General features: G+C 49.5%; 1 protein-coding gene across 1 annotated transcript in view; it reads left to right on the forward strand.

The window, feature by feature from the left end:
• The window catches only part of ASAP3 (ArfGAP with SH3 domain, ankyrin repeat and PH domain 3), a 49,971-nt gene that overhangs the window by 17,975 nt on the left and 16,904 nt on the right, over positions 1 to 15,092 (forward strand). The window contains 4 exon segments of the mRNA XM_041767183.1: positions 8,284 to 8,356; positions 8,448 to 8,593; positions 11,247 to 11,321; positions 12,480 to 12,529. Coding sequence (XP_041623117.1) covers positions 8,284 to 8,356; positions 8,448 to 8,593; positions 11,247 to 11,321; positions 12,480 to 12,529 — 344 coding nt within the window.

Raw genomic sequence — 15,092 nt, forward strand, 5'->3', positions numbered from 1 at the left:
CAAAGCAAAGAAAGTGGTTTTTATCTCCTGTGCCAATTCTAGTTTAACCGGTAGAGGCTACCTGAGGGGAGAATATTAGTGGAATGATGAACTAAGTCCAGGGTCAGTGGGAAAAATACTGAGATTGATTAATGATGCCACAAAAGTGGTGCCTATGCTCCATATTATACTAATCCAAAGGAGTGAATGTCTAATGGTGAAATTTAATCAGCAGCTCCCAAAGCCCTAGCTTTTGCTGCTCTGCTCCCTTGCCTGAGTCGCCATGGTTACCACAGCTGGCTCTGGGAAATTACAGGAATGAAGAATGGGTCCTATTGATGAATCCTAACGCAGGAGGGGGGTATGCAGAAGGCCCTTCCAAGCAGGGCAGCTGGGCATGGCCCTAGTGCTGCCATCTGTAGTCTTTTGCTTGTGGAGAACACGAATTAGAGAGCCAGACACAGTGTGGGGAGGGGGGCCAGCTGGGGGAGGTAGGGGCACAAAGGGGCAGTGCCACCAGCTGGAATTCAGCCTTTGTCTAGGGCCAGCCAGGCGAGGCTGCCCAAAGGACTCCAGCTGGTTTTCCAAGTTTAGGCACGTCCCTGACGGTCTTGTGTCTGCCCTGCCTCTGCCTGACGCCTGCCCAGGCTCCTGCATGGAGCCGCTGACCCTTAGCTTTGAGAGAAATCTAAATGGCCATCGCTACTAATCCCAATGCCAGTGCCTGAGTCATGGTCTACTCCCTGAAGTCCTTGAATACTTCAAGTGGGGGGGGAGCTCACTCTCTCCAAGGGTCGCTTACTCTTCCTTAGGAACCTCTTCCTAAGCTGAAATTTGTTTTTTCTCCCTAAATTCCACCTCTCAGCCCTGAGAATCCTCCTCAGGCCCAACATGCACAAGTTGGGATAGCCCTTGGAGTATTTGCAGTTGGGGCATCATGGTCCACCCTCTTTTTTTTTGTCACAAGTCTCTACCTGCCCCGTCCCTGTTTGAGGGATGCTGAGGGGATATAGAAGAGGCGCTTGAGTTGGGGTTCAGATTCGGAGGTAGACCCAGTCCCTAGATCAAAGAAGCCATGTCCCTTAACCTCTGTGGGGCAGCTTTGGTGGTCGGGAAGGAGCATCAGCCCTAGATTTGGCCAGACCTGGGTTTCAGTTACAACTCTGCCAGTGTTCGGCATTATGTGACCTGACCATACCTAGACATGTTCTTTCCCCCAGCAGCTTCCTCTATAAAATGCCAGTGGTGATGCCTACCTCAGAGGGTGGCTGGAAGGATGACAAGAAACGTGCCTGGCACAGTACAGACCTTCACAACATGTACCATCTTGTTCTGTGTGACTGCCAGTGGCCCCTCTGCACCTGTCATTCACACAACTTGCCGAGCAGGATCATTGGCGGGTGGGGAGAGGATCTTTAATTAGCTCGAGAAAGGTTGAGAAATTCCTAACCAAATTCAGTTTAATTTTGGAATAGGTAACATTATTAGCTCTCAAATAATAGTGTTCTAAGCATTTTGCCTATGGAATTCATTTCATCTCCCCAACAACCCTGTGTAGTAGAAACTATTATCATCCTCATTTCCTGAATGGGGACATTGAGGCAAGAGCAGTCACAGAGCAAGTCCCTAATGGAGCTGAAATTCACAGCCAGGTAGTTTGGGGCCAGTCCCATACTTTTAGCTGTGATGATTTATTGCATCTCAAGGGTAGAATTAACCAGTGATTCGCAAACTTTAGCGGGCATCGGAGTCACCTGGAGAGCTTGTTAAAACAAATTGCTGGGCCTCACCCCTAGATTTCCTGATTCAGCTGAAGAATTTGCATTTCTAACAAGATCATGCTGATGGTTCAGCGACCCCACTTTGAGGATTTAAGAGGCTCCCCTGATCCAGAGGCTGATTTTTGTTTGTTTGTTTCTAACCTATCCAGTCTCAGACATGGGGAATGAGGGCTGACCTCATACAGAGGCAGAAAGCAAACCACAGTAAGATTCACACTCATTAATTTTTTCCAAATGCCTCAAGCCTTGGCACAGGCTGCCATGCCTGAGATCTCATGTAAGCCTCACCAGTAACCCTGCGGGTTTAGTGGAGAATATAAAACTATTATATTATGTTTCTCCCATTTTAAAGAAGAGGATATTTGGAGATTGCTGTGCTAACATGGCCAGGAGAGGTAGTTTTGAGGAGACTGGGGCTAGAATCTCAGCCTGTGACTCATTGTGCTACAGTAACGTCATTACAGGAGTTCTGGAAACCACTGTGCCTTTCCCCAGATACCTTCCCATCACCAGACTATGAGCAGAATTTTCTCCTTAAAGCTATATTTCTTTAGCTTTAGCATTATATCATAGAGGGTAGATATTATCAGTCATTTATGCCCTAGTGTGAGTGGTATTCAGATATTCTCTTGAGAAAAGGGTGATTAGAATTCTCTTCTCTTGGGGCACCTGGGTGGCTCAGTGATTGAGTGTGTCTGCCTTTGGCCCAGGGCATGTCCCCAGGGTCCTGGGATCAAGTTCTGCATCGGGCTCCCCATAAGGAACCTGCTTCTCCCTCTGCCTGTGTCTCTGCCTCTCTCTGTGTCTCTCATGAATAAATAAATAAAATCTAAAAAAAAAGATTCTCTTTGAACACTTCTGTATTTATACATATGGGAGCCTCTTGAAAAAACAGCCATGCCTGGTTAAAATGGGCACCAGTAGATGCTTGTTGGAGTGAACCAACGAATGGATGAATGAATGAACAAACAAATGAACGACGTTCCTCCCTTTTCCCATTCTTCCCAGAGCAAGCCCCCTCGTCTAGCAATCCTACCATTTATACCAAGTGCTCCCCACACCACCTCACAGTGTACCCTTAGTCTCTTTCCTGCCTGTCCCCTGCCTACAATCAAGATCACAGCTTAAAGCTTTTCCCTGTTTCTCCTAAGCAGACACAGTTCTGCTTCCCCTGGGCTCCCAGATGCCTTGTCCACCTTCTATTATAGCTCTAATCACATTGCAGGTATCTACTTATTTGGCTCTTTCTCCCCCTAGATAGTGATGTCCCTGGAGAGTTGAGACTGTGTCTTTTACAGAGTGCGAATGCACAGCAGACGCTCAATAACCAGTTGAATGAATGAATGAATGAATGAATAGATGTGAACCTTGGTTGCTCAGAGCAGTAGGGGCAGGAATGGTATCTTGCCAAGAAGTCATTTCCTGATATATGTCTGACAAGGTCATCAAGTGATAATTTGTTGGAAATTAAGGTGACTTGCTTGCCTGTACCAGCTAGAGCTAGCTTCAGTCACAAATGATAGGGCACCTAGCATAATGCGACTCATATAGATAGACATTGATTTCTCTTCCATATGAAAGAAGTCTTCAGATAAGTGGTCCAGGCTGATAGGGTGGCTCCCCAATCACCAGGGACGAGGCTACTACTTTGTTGCTCCACCATCCACAACGCATGGCTTCTCCCTCATGGTCCAAGATGGTTCTAGACATCACAAATGCATTCTAGCCAGGAGAAAGGTATGACAGAGGGTGCCCTTCCCTTTCTTCCTTTCTTTATTCTCCTTTATTTTTTTTTAAGAGAAAGAGAGAGAGAGAATGCAGGTAGAAGGGAGGGGCAGAGGGAGAGAGAATCTCAAGCAGACTCCATACTCATTGTGGAACCTGATGTGAGACTTGATCTCATGACCCTGAGATCATGACCTGAGCAGAAATCAAGAATTAGATGCTTAACAGACTGAGCCACCAGGCACCCGACATCCTTCCTCTTTAAAAAATACTTAATTTTGGGATCCCTGGGTGGCACAGTGGTTTGGCGCCTGCCTTTGGCCCAGGGCGTGATCCTGGAGACCCGGGATAGAATCCCACGTTGGGCTCCCGGTGCATGGAGCCTGCTTCTCCCTCTGCCTGTGTCTCTGCTTCTCTCTCTCTCTCTCTCTCTGTGACTATCATAAATAAATAAAAATTAAAAAAAATAAAAATAAAAAATACTTAATTTTTTAGAGCACTGTGAGGTTTATAGCAAAATTGAGTAGAAAGTATAGAGTTCCCATATACCTCCTACTCCACAAACAACCTCCCGAACTGTCTCTGCCCCACACCAGAGTGGTACATTTGTTAGAATCAGTGAACTTACACTGACACATCATTATCACCCCAGATCCATAGTTAGGGTTTACTCTTGCTGTTGTACATTTCCTGAGTTTTGACAAAGTCATAGTGATATGTATCCGTCATCAGTGTCGTGCAGAATAGTTTCACTGCTCTAAAAATCCAGGTGCTCCACCTGTTTATCCTTCCCTCCACTGGCAACCACTAATCTTTTTATTGTGTCCATTCTTTTGCCTCTTCTAGAACGTCACATAGTTGGAATCAGACAATATGTAACCTTTTCAGATTGACTTCTTTCACTCAATAATATACATTTTCTTAAAGATTTATTTTTAGGGATCCCTGGGTGGCTCAGTGGTTTGGCGCTTGCCTTTGGCCCAGGGCACAATCCTGGAGTCCTGGGATCGAGTCCCGCGTCAGGCTCCCTGCATAGAGCCTGCTTCTCCCTCTGCCTGTGTCTCTGCCTTTCTCTCTCTTTCTCTGTCTATCATAAATAAATAAAATCTTTAAAAAAAAAAAGATTTATTTTTAAGGAAACTTTGTATAGCCAACCCGGGGCTTGAACTTACAACCCCAAGATCAAGAGTCACATGCTCCACCAACTGAGGTACCCCTCAGAAATATACATTTAAGATTTCTCCATGTGTTTTGTGACTCGATATAGCTCACTTCTTTTTAGTGCTATTTCATTGTCTTCCAAGTTTTAGCAGTTATGAGTAAAACTACAATAAATATCCATGTGCAAGTTTTTATGTGGAAATAGGTCTTCAGTTCATTTGGGTAAATACCAAGGAGCGCAGTTGCTGTATCATATGGTAAGAGTATGTTTAGTTTTGTGACAAACTGCCAAGCCGTCTAGCAATGTGGCTGCAGCATTTTGCATTCCCACCAGCAGTGTATGAGAGTGCCTGTTGCTCCACAGCCTCGTCAGCATTTGATGTTGTCAGTATTTTGGATTTTGGCCATTTTAATAGGTGTGTAGTCCCTCCCTTCCTTTCAAGAATGCTTCTGAAAGCTTAACAAATGAAATATCCACAATATGACATAGGTCAGCATTTAGTCATACGACTACATTCAGCTGCAAGGTAAGCTGGGAAATGTAGTGTATCTTGTGAGTGACCAAGTGGCCATCTGAAAAGTCAGGGATCTTATTGCTAAGGAAGAAGAAAGAATGGAGACTGGAAGCCAACCAGCAGTCTCTGCAACCCTGCAGGGAAGAGAGATTCTCTTAAAACAGCTTAAGCACGAAGACCCAAGGGCAGGAAATGTGGAGGAGCCTCTCAGGGTGTGGGGTCTGGAGATTTGCCAGAAACCAGAGCAGCCTTTTTCTTCTGCTTTTCTGTGGCAGCATGGGTCTCCTTTGCTTCTTTCTATACATCTGCTTTGTTCTCTTCTCTTTGCGCATGGTGGGAAGGATGTCCCAGCTAAGTACTTCAGGTCAGTTAGCCAGCTTCCCAGAGCCCAATTCCAAATTCCTTGGAGAGAGAAGCTGTTTGGGCCAGCTTGGGTCAGGTGTCCAATCTGGTCCAGTCAACTCTGGGTAGAACAAACAAGGTAACAAGGACCCACCTCTGGGTGGGCGGGGGGGGGGCAGTGTTCCGAGAATAGGTGTCATGAGACTCCCGGAAAAGAATCTAGAGCATGGACATAGACTTCTCAGGTCCACGTCCCAGGACTTTGCAAGATGTCGTTCATTTAGGTAAACAATTATTGGGTATTTTCTGTATGCTAGGGACATGGATCTGCCTTTTAGGGAGCTTTCTTTAAAAAAAAAATTATTTATTTATTTGAGAGAGAGAGAGAGAGAGAGAGTGTGTGTGTGTGTGTGTGTGTGTGTGTGTGTGTATGAGCCGGGGGAGGGGCAGAGGGAAGGAGAAAAGCAGACTCCCTGCTGAGCGTGGAGCCCAATGTGAGACTCAATCCCAGGACCCCAAGATCATGACCTGAGCCAAAATCAAGAGTCAGAAACTTAACCAACTGAGCCACCCAGGTGCCCCCTTTCTAGGAGTTTTCTTTTCTTTTCTTTTTTTTCCTTAAGATTTATTTATTCATGAGAGACACACAGAGAGAGGCAGAGACATAGGCAGAGGGAGAAGCAGGCTCCCTGCGGTGAGCCTGATGTGGGACTCAACCTCGGGACCCCGGGATCATGCCCTGAGCCAAAGGCAGATGCTCAACCACTGAGCCATCCAGGTGTCCCTCTAGGAGTTTTCTAAGTCTCCTAGGAATTCGTTCATATTTGTAACCTGCGCTGTCTTTTGGAGTAAAGTCACAGTTCCGTAAATTAATCATGTCTTAGCTTTCCCTTTCAAGTCCCAAGATGGGGATCAAGGGCTTTGGTGAATGCGTGTTTCCTCGTCTGGATCTTTAGGGACATCTGTAGTGATGTCCGAGTTCTCCCCTCTTGTCTTTATTTCTCCGGTAGAGTGTCTTAGTTCCTTAGCTGATTCAGATATGGCCCTCTCTCCCCCCAGCTCCCTAATGCCTTGACTTTTTTTCTTCAGCCCTGGGATGGGCCTCCACTGTCCCAAAACCACATGCCCCAAACAGGAAATCGATACTCAGGGAAGAGAATGTTCGCTTTCTAGTCCCTGTAGGAAGAGTACTCATAATTTGATGGACCCTTCTAGCGGCAGCAGCAGGTGCGGGTAAAGATCCTATGTACTGTTCTTTGAGGACACACTGTGCTCAGCACCAGCCACACCCTCTCTGTGCATCATCTCCTCCCTGTAATCCTCATAACAACCCTGAGAGGCAGGTAAGGTCGGCCTTACCGATAGCTGATCACGAAGCTCAGAGCGAGTAAGAGACTTGCTCGGGGTCACCCAGCATCTGGGCAGTGGAGCTGAGCTTCAAAACCAGACCCCTCTCCCTCCAGAAGCTTCCCACATGCCACGGGCTGCGAAGAACTCTCCACATTACCCCTGACGTCCGCCCTGCGTGTGTCTTCCTGTGCGAATCACATAGAATCTTTGGAGAAACCTTCCAAACATGTTTGCTAACCTTTGTCATGTTGAAGGTAACTCTTTGGCGATAAACTCTGCTCCCTTCTTAGTCACCAGACAAAATAGGTGGGGCTGGGGTCTGGGTGGGCCTGGGGAGGGTGGATGGGTGTGTGGATGGAGCACTGTACTGGAGCAGCCCCTGGAAGCCCAGCTCAGCTGCTGCCCCCATTTGGCTCTGGGCCAGGCCCTGGCCTCTCTAGGCCTCAGTCTCTTCATCTGTGGCTCTGTCAGCCCTTTCTCAGCCCTAATGCTCTGTGATTTCCAACTTAACTAAGCATTTCCTAAGGGGTCCGTGAGGTTGGCACTTCTGCACCCACTGAAAGAGGAGTGTGTCGGAGATTTTGATCTTGGGCTGAGCCTCCACTAAGGCCTGTGAGACCTGCTTCTCCGCCTCCCACCTCCTGGCCTTCCCCACCACCTGCTGTTTGTTATGCAACCCACAGAGGTTGCTTGGTGCTGTCCCACCAGTTCTTTCCAGTCGGGGCTGAGTGTGGCCCCTTCTGTTTATTGAACCTGGGATTTGATGAACAAGCCTTCTTTCATCTGTGTCTTCGAGAATACAGAGATGTCCACATTCTCTCCTTTGGTCTTTTCTAAGCATTTTGTATATATTTGTCACAGAATTAATACCCTCAGCACCTCCAAGAGTGCATAGCACCATCTCGATTTTGCAGACAGAGGACACACTCTGTGCTCAGCACCCAGCTGAACCCTTTATGTGCAAAATCTCTCTCTCTCTCTTTTTTTAAGACTTTATTTACAGAGAGAGATCGAGGCAGAAGGAGAAGCAGGCTCCAGGCAGGGAGCCCGATGTGGGACTCGATCCTGGGACCCCAGGATCATGCCCTGGGTCAAAGGCAGGCGCTAAACCGCTGAGCCACCCAGGGATGCCCTATGTGTATCATCTCATCCACATAATCCTCCTAACAGCCCTGAGAGGCAGCCATCATTTCCACAGATAGCTAATCAGGAAGCTCAGAGTGAAAGTCTGTGGTCTTCTTGGAGTGCTGTGACTGATCTGTGGTGTCCTGTGTGGTCTGGGAGGAAGAGGGTGGTCCGCTTATGTTTGGTGGGGGATGCAGGGGGACCCCAGGGAAGAAACTTTATATGTGTATTTGGAGGGTGGGATCCTGGAGTCAGGCACCCCTCCCAGCTGAGCATCCCTGAACTCTGTCTGCATTTGCTTCCAGATCCTGGAAGGAGACCAGGCCATCTTGCAGAGAATAAAGAAGGCTGTGCGGGCGATCCACAGCTCCGGCCTTGGTGAGTGAGCCTGCCTGACGCCCCGCCTGGCCAAGCATCCCCTTCCTCGGCCCCAGCGTGGAACTGACTTTGCCTTTCCTTACGTCCACAGGCCACGTGGAGAATGAGGAGCAGTACCGAGAGGCTGTAGAGTCCTTAGGCAACAGCCACTTGTCCCAAAACAGTCATGAGTTGTCCACTGGCTTCCTGAACTTGGCTGTGTTCACCCGAGAGGTGGCCGCGCTTTTCAAGAACCTGGTGAGGCCCTGTTCCTTTTCCAGCCAGCCCTTAGCCTAGGCTCAGGGTAAATCAAGTGAGTCTAAGAGCCGACTGAGAAAGATTCCACCCTGCTCCAGGGTTGCCCTTGACTTCTGGTCTCCCTTGACTTTGACCAATGACCCAATTCCCTTTCCAGTTCTGACCTACCATTTGCATTCTTCTTCTCGGACTTCCCCTACGTCTTCTCTAGTCTTCTCTCGCACGCTCTCCCTCCATCTCCTCTGTGGTGAGTGTCCAGCCGCAGAGAGGAAGATGCCCCTCTTCATGGCAGGGAAGAGCCCCACAACCCCACAAAGAGAGGACTCCCCAGAGGAGGTTTGGGAGAAGGGAGGGCAGACTCCAGGGTTCCTGTCTTTGTGCCACTGCCTCCCCTTAACCCCCGTGGCCCTCTGCTTTCCCAGCTGCATCTGCTGTGTCCCCAAAGCCCAGAACCTACCCCCCATCTACCCCCAACAAGCATCTTAGCTCCTGCACATGGCCCAGTGCCCTCAGGTTCCTGCCTGTGGTTTTTTCCTGAGATACAAACTCTTCCCGTGAACAGGCATGGTTCTCAGTATCTCACGTGTGTTAACTCATCCTGGAGCACAGCTCTGTGGGTTTGGTTTGATTATTGTCCCCACTTTTTGGGCCAGGAAACTAGGGCAGGAAGTCAAGTAACTTGCCCAAGCTCATATAGCCAGATCTGAACCCAGCTTGTCTGGTTCCAGCATCTGAACACAAGCCCGACTATGGCCCCTGAGGAAAGCCCATGTCTCACCAGGCTCCGCGGCATTTGGACTGGCTTTCATGGCTCTACTCGCTCCCTTGCCTGGTCCCTGGCTGCATCACCTCTAAGTGATTGAGCACCTGACCTCAGGCTTAGACTCACGCCTTGAATCCCTGCTCTTCTGCTCCCTAGGTGTGTGACCCTGGGCAAGTCACTCAATCTGCCTGGGCCGCATCTGTGAAATTGGGCTAATAATGGCGCCCACCTCACAGAGCAATGATGAGGTTTTACATGAGTTAAGTAAGCACTCAGTATTAGCTCCTGTTGCCGTCTGTCACTGTTATAGCACTTTGCCTAGCCCCACCTCTCACACTGTCCTCTATGGAGGTCTTTTTGAGTTCAACTGAATTTGTGATTGCTTTTGTTTTTACCTCTTTTCTCCCTGCTTTGATCAAACTAGGGTTTGCTGAGGGTCTCCTCTGTGCTGGGCAGTGTCCTGGAGAGGGAGAGTGGCACAGGAAAGAAGCTGTGCCTTTGAGAGCCACAGTCAAGTGGGGGAGGCAGGAACTGAGATGTGGGATGTCACCAAGCATGAACAGCAGTGCACCACAAACTCAAGAACCCAGGAAGTTTGGGATGCCTGGGTGGTTCAGTGGTTGAGCGTCTGTCTTTGGCGTGGGGTGTGATCCTGGAGACCTGGGATCCAGTCCCACATCAGGCTCCCTGCATGAAGCCTGCTTCTCTCTCTTCCTGTGTCTCTGCCTCTTTCTCTGTGTCTCTCATGAATAAATAAATAAAATCTTTAAAAAAAAAAAGAAGAAGAAGAACCCAGCAAATTAGGTCAGACACCTGGTGCTGCCAGAGTTCAGAAAAGGGAAGGTCATGGAGTGCCTGGGTAGCTCAGTTGGTTGAGTGTCTGACTTAGCTCAGGTCATGATCTCAGGGTCCTGGGATCCAGCCCTGTGTTAGGCTCCTTGCACAGTGGGAAGTCTGATTTTCCCTCTCCCTGAGCCCCTCCCGCTACTCGTGCTCTCTCTCGCTCTCTCTCTCTTTCTTATTTATTTATTAAAAAGAAAAAGGAAGGTCAGCATAGGCCATGTCAGGCCTGGAGTCAGTCTCCAAGTCAGGAAGGCTTCCTGGAGTAGAGGTGACCCACGCTATGTACCTTGAAAGGTGAGCTGAAATATCAGACAGGCAGTTGGGGTTGTAAAATGACAGAACTTCAACTCAACTTAGGATCTTTTTTTTCAAACTAGGATTTTTTAAAAAGGAAATTGATAGGCCCTTGTAATGGGAAATCCAGGTGTGCCACTGGCTTTAGGCTTCTTCTCTATTAGGTAGTTTCTCTCTGTGTCTGCTCAGTGGACAAGATGACCCAGCAGACCCAGATTCACAATATTATCAGAAGAGTCTTTCTCCCCTGACTTTAGCAGAAAGTTCCAGGAAGGATCCTGATTGGCTGGCTTGAGTCAGGTGCCTGATCCAATCACTACAGCCTGAGGATGGGGCACTCTGGTCAGCTCTGATTCCTGTGTTCACCTCGTGTGACCACAGGGGGAGGGTTCCCCACGTGACAGGGGGAGACGAGGAGCTAGCCAGATACACACAACAGATGGGCACTTCAGGGGCCTTCAGAGTCAGAGTGTGAGGGGACAAGTGAGGGTACTCAAGGCAAAGGAAGAGATGGGATTGACGTGGATGTTCCAGGGCTGGGAGGTGAAGCCGGCTTCCTCAGGGGCAGGGGTAACAGCTCTTAGGGAGTCCGGCCCCCCCGCCCCTGCTCCCTCCACCCTCACTTCTCTCTCCCCACCTCCTCTAGCCCTGGCGCTGTCCTTCGCCTCCTTATGCTTCCCTGTGCCCTCGCCCCTTGGGGCTGGACAGATGGTCACCCAGGGTGGGGTATGGGGGGGTCTCTGCTCTTTCCAGGTTCAGAACCTGAACAACATTGTCTCATTCCCCCTGGACAGTCTCTTGAAGGGGCAACTGAGGGACGGGCGACAGGTGAGTTCCCATTTGGGGAGTGGGGGTGCCCAAAGGTGGGGGGATGGAGACTGTAGGGGCAGCAGGCCTGGCTGGGCTGAAGCAGGAGGTCAGGTGAGGCTGTCACGGTGGGAGTGCGGACCCCATTTTAGGGAACCTTGGAAGGACAGGAAGGCCTGGCTCTAGGGTCAGCCTAGGATGGCTGACCTCCCATCTGCCTGGGCCCTTATGTGAAATAGGTCAGCCCGTTCAGACAACAACCCCCCGAGGTGGGTTCTGTAGGCACTGTCATCCCTCTTCTGCAGGCAAGGAAACCAAGGCTCAGGGAGTTTGGTAGCCTTACAGTTGACATAGCTCATCGGTAGAGGAGCCAGGGTGGGATCTGGGGCTCCTGACTCCCATGCTTGGCTCCTCTCTGCACCTGGCAGCACCCATCTCCAGGCAGAGCAGAACTCAAAGTAACAGAATAATCTCCCTGAGAAATCTGCCCCAGAGGCCCTGGCCAGAAGCTGTCCTCCCCCCACACCCCCAGAGGCTTCCCTCTTGCCTGAGGCCACCAGGGGCCTGGGAACCACCCAAACCAGCCAGGCAGCTTTTTCACCAGGCTGACTGGGGCAATTCTGAAGGGTGTGAGCTGTCCCACCGGATGAGGCTCGGGCAAACTAGGCCAAGGATCAGCGAGGTCTCCCTGGCTTGCTGTGTGGCCTTGGGTAGACTTCTTAGCCTCTCTGTGCATATGTCCCTCTACCTGTCCCCTTCCTATTGAAAGGATGGTCTAGTACCAGGCAGGAGAAACGGGTGGGATAGAGTTAGGGAAGGAGTCTGACCTTCATCTTCCCATCCTCATCCTCATGGTGGTCTGCGTCTTCTGAGGGAGAGGACTTAGGGCAGACCCCCAGAATCTTCCCACACCTCAGGCCAAGGCCCACCAAGCCCAGCTGATTCTTAGCAACTAGGGGAGGAGAGGGTCTGCCTTGAAAAACGGGGCCAGTTGGGTCTGTTTTGGGGGTGGTGGTGAGGTTTACAGTAAGGGCTTTGGGGGAGGGATTAGTTGGGAGTATGGCTCTGAGCAGCATAGGGGAGCATGAAAGTACAGGGTCACCCTAAAGGTAGCAAAGTGTACTGTTGATTCCAGACCCCAAGTCGTCCTTTGGGCAAATTGTTCTTTTGAAACCACAGGATTCCAAAAAGCAGCTGGAGAAGGCGTGGAAGGACTATGAAGCCAAAATGTAAGTGGCTGCGGTCAGGGTGGTTTGCCCAGGGGAGTAATACTGGTGTTGCAGCAGAAGGCTTGACACCGAGGAGAACTTCAATGCTGCCCAAACATGTCACCCCAAAGTGCACTCATCTCATTCTCTAGAGGTGTTTACCCAGGGTAATTTATGCCCAGGCCTGATGGGAGTCTGGGGGCTGGACCGTGAGACCACCAAAGAGGAGCAGTTGTGAAGGGACCCCAGGATGCTACTCTCAGAGGCCTACCTGCCCAGTGGTGCCAGACTCGGGCAGAGGGAGGGAAAGAAGCCACTTACCGTTTCCTGAATACCTCTGCGTGCCAGCCACTTCATTCTCCCAACCACCCAGCTCTGTACAGGAGGTGTTAGTGTCCCAGTTGTCAAAGGAGGAATTGGAGGCTCAGACAGGTTAAGTCACTTGCCCAAGGCCACACAGGTAGGCAAGGTAGAAGTGGGATTCACACTCCTTGATCCTCTTTCTGTAACACCAGGCAGTGTCTATAAACATTTAGTTGGGTGGACATAGAGGAGGAAAGGGAGTCAGTGTCATACCCAGGTCTCTTGGGTACACCACACCATACTCCGGACCTCTCACCAGCTACTGAATCATCATGGGGACAGAAGGAGCCAGTTCCCCCAGAGCAGAGACTCCTTGGGCTCTGCCTGCAGGACTCTGCTGGGGCTCAGGCAGGCCTACCATACCTCAGAGCACGGTTTGCTATTTGTAAAATTTTGTTTTCTTTGCATTTTGCAAAAGCCATATGGGTCCGTTGTGAATAACTTAGAAAATAAGGAGAAGCAAAAGAAGAAAACAATTTTAATTATCCTTAGGAGAAGATGAGGGCCACCTGGGTACTAGCCAGTACTTCTCTGTTTGAATATTTTTAGATAGTTTGGACAAACCCTGTCGTTTTATCACTTAAAAATGTGGGGGCAGGGGAAACTCCCAAAACCAAGAGGAAAATTCTTATTTTCCAAAACTAAAGCATTAACATCTTTCTGGTCATTTTTCTATATATAAAGAAATATTTTTACAAAATTGGGGACATAATAATCATACTGGGGTTTTTTGTTTGTCTTTTTTACTGAAAAATACATCATGACCATCTTTCTACAACATTACATATTCTTATGCAACATCACTTGAATGGGTGCACTGTGTGCCAACATATGCACGATCTGTAACATATTTCGTCTCCCCTGTCTTTGGGGAAGCATCCTTGGAACTAAACCTTTGCTCCCACCCACAATTATTCCTTTTGTAGGATTGATTCTAAGAAGTAGAACCTGGAGCTTTATTATTGTTCCTCCAGCCCCAGGGCCACGGGGACCTCCTGAGTTTGAAGGAAGCCCGGGACTCCCCATGCCAGCAGCATCTCCGTCTACACTGCAGTTGTGCATCTAGATTCTGGGGTGAAGGGTGTAAGAGCTGTGATGGGCATGGCCATCTGCTCTAATGAGAGCCCTAGGGAAGGGCATGCACATGCAGGCAGTCTTTGTCCATGGGATTTTGATTGTGGGGTCACCACAGGGCCTGCATCTTCGTGAGTTACCCTGACTAGGCCCTCAGCTTCGCAGGACACCATCTACCAAATGGAAAGAATAAGCCCTGCTCCACTGACCTCCTCCAAGCAGCTCTGCTTTTACCAGATTTCCATCTTGATCTCACCTGTAAGGGTTTGTTTAAAGAACAGACTCTGTAATTGATGGGGAGAGAGGCTTGGTAAAGGTTATCCAGTGAGTTACCACCAGGGTCTGGACTAGAACCCAGAGCTTCTGAGTCCACTGCTCTTCCTGCCATGCTCCGTGGCCTCCTGGCTCCTGCCATGCACGCTGCATAGGTTGAGCTACATTCCTGACACAGGTGTCTGTGTACACTCCTTTTTATGAGGGCTTCAGAGATAGCTAGTTGTTGGCGAGCCCTGGGTTACTGTGTCATTTCTACCTCATTCTTACCAAACCAGACTGGACAGCAGCTGGAAGGCCCCAGAATAGCATCTGTCGGATACCACCAGGAGTCTCACTTCCTGGTTGCTGGTAGAAGAGGGGGTATCCCCTTTCTACCTGGAGCTGCTAAGAAAGGCATCCCAGGCCCTGTGCAGGGGCCTAGTTTTTCTAGGCTGTTCCATGGGCAGGTCTGTTTCCTCATCTGAAAAATGGGGCTAGCAATAGCTTGTAGGGTTATGTGGAGATGAAATAAGCACAATGCCTCTTCAGCCCCTGGCACTGCAGGTCAACAAGTATTTATTCACCATCTTTCTGAGCCAGAACTGAGACCAGGATAACACAGCAAGGGGCCAGGAGGCAGGAGCCTAAGCCTCTGCTCCTCACATCCCCCTGACCAGGTGGTGACAATCCTCCTGACCCTGGGACAATCCATCACTTCCCTTCTCTGGGTCTCAGCTTCATCTTGTGTAAAACAATCTCTGATTGTGACCTTATCAGAAAAGACACTGCAGGGGGTTGAGTGAAACAGGTGATACGGATTAAAGAGTATACTTATAGGGCGCCTGGGGGGGGGGGCTCAGTCTTTTCAGCGACTGACTCTTGGTTTCGGCTC

Source organism: Vulpes lagopus, chromosome 8 (assembly GCF_018345385.1).
Source record: "Vulpes lagopus strain Blue_001 chromosome 8, ASM1834538v1, whole genome shotgun sequence".
NCBI lineage: Eukaryota > Metazoa > Chordata > Mammalia > Carnivora > Canidae > Vulpes > Vulpes lagopus.